The sequence below is a fragment of the Mastigoproctus giganteus genome, chromosome 5 (genome assembly GCF_048544385.1).
Source record: "Mastigoproctus giganteus isolate SK-2022 chromosome 5, ASM4854438v1, whole genome shotgun sequence".
NCBI lineage: Eukaryota > Metazoa > Arthropoda > Arachnida > Uropygi > Thelyphonidae > Mastigoproctus > Mastigoproctus giganteus.
In genome coordinates, this window is record NC_143579.1 from 40,570,138 (window position 1) to 40,576,151 (window position 6,014).

General features: G+C 37.0%; 2 protein-coding genes across 2 annotated transcripts; both read left to right on the forward strand.

Moving 5' to 3' along the window:
• The first annotated feature begins 2,361 nt into the window (after positions 1-2,361).
• Positions 2,362-2,769, forward strand: LOC150085321 (protein ZBED11-like). Its single transcript, XM_090374524.1, has one exon. It carries the CDS (start codon positions 2,362-2,364, stop codon positions 2,767-2,769), a length of 408 nt encoding a protein of 135 aa, XP_090230650.1.
• A 163-nt stretch (positions 2,770-2,932) lies between these two features.
• LOC150085322 (protein ZBED8-like) lies at positions 2,933-3,691 on the forward strand. Its single transcript, XM_090374525.1, has one exon. The coding sequence runs from the start codon at positions 2,933-2,935 to the stop codon at positions 3,689-3,691; it is 759 nt and encodes a 252-aa protein (XP_090230651.1).
• Positions 3,692-6,014: the final 2,323 nt, after the last annotated feature.

The window sequence follows — 6,014 nt, forward strand, 5'->3', positions numbered from 1 at the left end:
ACAGAGCAGTTCAAAAATAGTCTACATTGTTGTTATTATTTGGTTTTTTTAGGAGCATTAGCAACTAAGGCCATATTGCTCCGGGAATATGCAGTGGTCATTCCATGACCTTTCTGCATCCTCCGTATTTGGTGGTGACGGGCTCGAACCCCGGTCTAATCAAGAAGCGTGTGCTACGCACTGCTGGTGCTCCTTCCCACCTGGCTACGGAGGCGCCTAGAGCAGTTCACCTGATATGGCTAATAAACTGACCAGTTAGTGCATTTTACAGTTACAGTTAATAATTATTTAGCATTAGCATTAGTTGAGGCATACAATGCAAGAAAGCAAGCTTATGCAGCATCAGGCAAAAAAAAAAAAAAAAAAAAACACTTCCCATTTCACCCATCCATTCAATCTAAATGCCTGTCTATAGTTCAGCCTTAAATTTATTCAAGCTATCAACCTCCACAACACGACATAGAAGTTTGTTGCAGCACTCAACTACCTGCTGGCTAAAGGCAAATTTCCGCACATTTATTCTACCCTGTCTTTCCTCAATTTGAATCTATGCCCCCTCAGGTTTGTAATCTGAGCAAGAGGAAGATTCCTATCAGCACTGAGCTTGCTCAAACCGTTTAAGGCCTTATACAACTCAATCAGATCACCTTGCAGGTGCCTAGTCTCCAGGCACTGCAATTTTCAGAACTTAAGCCTCACTTGGTAAGAGCACCCCTTTGTTCCCCTCACCAATCTTGCTGTCCTTCTTTCTACTCATTCTAGCAACTTTACATCCTTCCTAAAATGAGGCCTCCAGACCTATACAATGGGATAATCACCTCCTTGTCCCTGCTAGCAAAATTCCTGTATATCATTGACAAAACCCTGTGAGCTGTCCTACAATGCTCAACTGCTCAGAGAACTTCATATCTGACTAGACAATTACTCCCAGGTTGTTTTCATTCTTCACTTCCCTGAGTGTAGTACCACACAGTTGGTATGTTTCTTGGATTACTGCTACCTATATGCAGTACTTTGCATTTTGCCACTTCTCGGCCCATTTTCCCAACTTATCTAGATCCTATTGCAGTAGCATACTGTCTTTACTGTCATTAAAAACTCTGCGAACCTTTGTATCATCTGCAAATTGGACAGTAAGCCTGATATACCTTCATCAATATCATTAATGAACACAGAACACAACAATGGGCCTAACACCGAACCCTGGGGAACTACAATAATAACATTAGTCCACGAAGAGCAGTGTCCACTGATTACCACTCTCTGTCGTCTCCCACTCAACCAAACTTTTATCCGTTGTAACAACTTGCCTTTAATGCCATACTGCTCGAATTTGTACCGCAGTCTTCCATGTGTGATAGTATCAAAAGAATTCCTAAAATCCAAGTATATGATATCAAAATTATTTTTTTGCATCCAGTTCCTTTGTGACCACATCACAGTATCCAATCAAATTGGTCAGACGAGACCGTAGTGTGAACGTAGATGCAAATATTCATTCAGTTTATTAGCTACCTGAGCATGATCATCAATAGTCAAACCATCTATGTTAAGTGGTCGAAACTGATTCATCCCTTTCCTTCTAGAGATTACATAAGTAAAGAACTCTTTGCTGTTTTTCTTTGCATCCTTTGCCAAATATTTCTTGTAATCTGCCTTTACCTGCCTAATCTCCTTTGTGACTTGATTACAGACTAACTTATATCTGCCATAGGCGTCTGTGTCGCCTGATAATTTATATGCATCCTATACATTTTTCTTCTCTGCCACAAGCCTCATTAATTCATCTGAAGTCCTTGAAGGCTTCCCATTTAGAATTCACCATTGGTAACATCATCAGTTGATCCCACTGTATAGAATTTAAAAACTGTCTGAGACCACTGTAGTCACCTTTATGAAAGCCAAAACCCTCATAATTATGTCTAAGGGTTTGCTTACTTCCTTTGCTGCCTCCTTTAATATAACTGGATAGAGCCCATCCACCCCAGGTGCCTTCTTTATGTTTAACTTCAACAATTTCACCTCCACTTTGCTCTTAGTTATTACAAAATCACTTAGCTCCCTGTTAGAGTTTGATAAACCTCTGGCATTCCCCTCCTTGAATAACTCATCATATGTGAATGTAGATGCAAAATACTCATTCAGTTTATCAGCTACCTGAGCATGATCATCAATAGTCAAACCATTTACGTCAAGTGGACCAATCTGATTCATCCCTTTCCTTCTAGAGCAGGGGTTGGGGAACAGGGGTAAAAGTAAAATTTTTGGCGAAACAAAGGTTCAGAAAAAAGAAATGTAATTAATAAAATAAAAGCAATTATTTAAAATTTTCCTTTTCAGTTAGTTTTCTCTACCCTTCAAATGACATCAAATAGAAAAAGGAAATACCTGGCAGAGTTCCTCAATTATGGTTTTACAGAAATAGAAGACAAAGGACAAATGAAGCCACAATACTTCATTTGTTTGAAAGTGCTGACTGCAGAGTCTTTCAAAAAGAATCAATTGAAGAGACACTTGGATAATTTGCACTCACATCTTTCTTCCAAACCGTGGGAATACTTTGAAAATTTGAAAAGAACTATCAAAAGGCAAAGACTGGAAAACAACTTAGTAGGTACATTTTATCAACGCTCAGCATCAAGAGCTAGTTTTGAAGTGGCTTGGTTGATTGCCCAAAACAAGAAGCCATATACCATTGCCGAAGAATCAATCAAACCTGCAGCTGTGAAAATGGCAGATATCATGTGTGGCCAGAAAGAAGCCATGTGACTGCATACAGTGTCTTTGTCTGCAAGAGTTGTGAAAGAAAAAATTTCTATCTTAGCAAAAAATGTGAGGGAACAAGTGATTTCTTCAGTCAAAGAGAGCAAACATTTTGCTATTCAACTTGATGAGACTACCGATGACAGTAGCAATTCACAGCTGATGGTGTATGTTCGATACAAGGGGAACTAATGTAATTGAAGAAATGTTTTTCTGTTCTCCTATTGAGTCAAGAGTTTGCAGAATTGATATTTTCAATAAGGTTTATGCATATTTCAAAACACCAGGCATTGATTTAAAGTGGGAAAACTGTATTGGTGTGTCTGTTTACGGAGCTCCAGCCATGTTGGGTCAAGTTAGTGGCTTTTCGGCTTTGGCCAAAAAACAAAATCCAAAAATTGAAGTTACTCACTGTATGATCCATCATCAAGCATTGGTTGTGAAGCAGTTGGTACCTGAACTGGAAGTTGTCATGAATGATGTAATTAAAATTGTCAATACTGTCAAAGGACATGCACCAAACACGTGGTTATTTCGTAATTTATGTGAGGGTGGGGAGGCTGAATATTCAACACTCCTTTTCCATACAGATGTGAGGTGTCTTTCAACTAGAAATGTTCTGAATCGAGTGTGGGCTCTCAGAGCTGAACTAGAAATCTTTTTGGTGGATCAAAAGCATGCCCTTGCAGATAAGTCGAGAACCTCCACTTGGCTTGCACCTCTGGCATATTTAGCTGACATCTTTGGCCGTGTGAATTCCTTGAACAAGGAATTGCAAAGAAAAAACATCAATATTATTTTCACAAGAGAAAAGATTTCAGCATTTGGATCAAAGCTATTGTACTGGAACCAGAAAGTGGAACAAAATAAGCAGAGTTATTGGAAGATTGTGAAGATCTGTTTGAAGGAGTCAGTTACAAGGATTTGACCAAACTCAAAAAGCAGTTCTCAGAGTACTTTCCAGAGCTTAATTCTCATATTGTCAATTGGGTTGTAAACCCTTTAACTGTGAACTCACAAATATACCTGAGGAGCCCGAAGGATTAGCAGAGGCACTTCTTGAACTTTGCTCCAACAGTGAAGCACACATGGAATTTCAGAACAAGACAGATCTCTCATCTTTTTTGGATGTCAGAAACTGCAAAGGTTTTTAAAATTGCACATGAAGAAGCGACAAAAATACTGCTTTTTGCAATAACCTACATCTGTGAACAAGGATTTTCTACCCTTATGAATTTAAAAAAAAAATACAGAAATCAGTTGGACCCCGAAGACTGCATCCAAATTGCTCTGACATCAAAAAGTTCGATATCAATGTTGTTTTATTGAAATTGAAACAGACCACTTTTCCTGAAATTAGGTTGTTTTTAATTAAATGATTTAATTATTTAGTCCTTTTTATTAATTTTGTATTTATGTTATTTTTGTTACAAAATGTGTAGCTTTATATATAGTTATAATTTTATATTTTATTATTATTCTTTATTTTTGTTTATTGTTTAATGTGCAGAGCGCATTGGCATAGCTGTAAGGCCCTGCGCATACATTTATAAATAAATAAAAAAAGTAAAATCAACTTTTTTTTTAACAGGTATCTAGTGCGTATATAACAACACTTTTTGACAAACTAACGTGTATTAATTATATTTAACATTGCTATTAATTAGGCCAGACAACTTTATTTCCCAGTAGTATTTATATACATATTCAGGAAAAGTATTGTAAAATATGTAATAGATGGTACTTGGTTGTAAGCAGCATCGTATTAAAAATATTGTCTAGGGGTAATATCGTTTAACACAAATCCGTTGTAGCAACTTGCCTTTAATGAAATACTACTCGAATTTGTACAGCAGTCTTCCATGTGCGATAGTATCAAAAGAATTCCTGAAAACCAAGTATATGATATCAAAATTATTTTTTTGCATCCAGTTCCTTTGTGACCACATTGTGGTATCTAATCAAGTTGGTCAGACAAGATTTCCCCTTAACAAACCCTTAGAAAGATTCATCAAGCCATCCCGAGTAAGCTGAATATTAATGCCATTTTTCCACTTGCTGAGACTACGCACGAGGGGCAATATTTTAAGTTGAGGAAGAATGGTTGCAGGATAGATGTGCGGAAGTTTGCCTTCAGCTAGCAGATGGTTGATTGTTGGAACAGGCTTCCATCTGTTGTGGAAGTGGATGGGTTGAATAAATTTAAGGAAGAACTAGGCAAATTCTTGGAGGATACAGAAGGGTGAATTGTGTAGGGTTTTTTTTTTTTTTTTTATGGTTGATGCTGTATAAGCTTGGTTTCTTGCATCATTTGTCCTTACTATTATTACTATCACAAGTCTCATTGAAACTGGATGGGTAAAAATTAGTATTAGTAATTATTATTTCTTTTTTCCATACAATTTGTATGGAAAAAAGAAATGCATAGATTAAATGTAGTTTTAATGCAGTATAGTACTGTTAGCTTAAGACAGCATATGCTTTGCATGTATTGTGATGTAAGACTTGTGAACATAGTTTCGCTTATGAAGAGATGCATAATATATTTAGAGAAAGCACATTTAAAAGTACATCGGAAAAAAGAAATAAATATAATACAGATGTAATTAAATTGAACAGCTAAGTTTCAAGAACATAAAATTATAGAATTTTATTAAATATTCTGTAAAGGTATAGTTCTGGTAATTAATTCGTAAGGAGATAACTATATTTACTTTTCAGTTCAGTTAATCACAGAAAAAGAAAAAAAAATTCAACTTTAATCAAAAAAAATAGAATGGGCCCGACATTTAACACACTGTATACATTACCTAACTTTAATGAAAGTACACCGATGAGCCAAAACATTATGACCATCTACCTAATATGATGTTGGTACTCCACATGCATTCAAAACAGCTTGTACCTGGCGAGGCATGGACGCTACAAGATTTCTACGGCGCCTCCGTAGCCAGGTGAGCAGGAGCAGCAGTGCATAGCACACGCTTCTTGATCAGACTGGGGTTCGAGCCCATGACCATCAAATACGGAGGATGTGGAAAGGTCAGGGAATGACTACTGCATATCCCCGGAGCGATATGGCCTTAGTTACTAATGCTCCTAAAAACCAAATAACAAACAACAAAACAAACAAAATTTCTAAATGTGTCTTGTAGTATCTGGTACCAAAACGTAACCAGCAACTCCTGTAAGATCCATGGTTGAGACGCCACAGATTGGAGTTACTGTTCCAACGCAAACCACAGATGCTC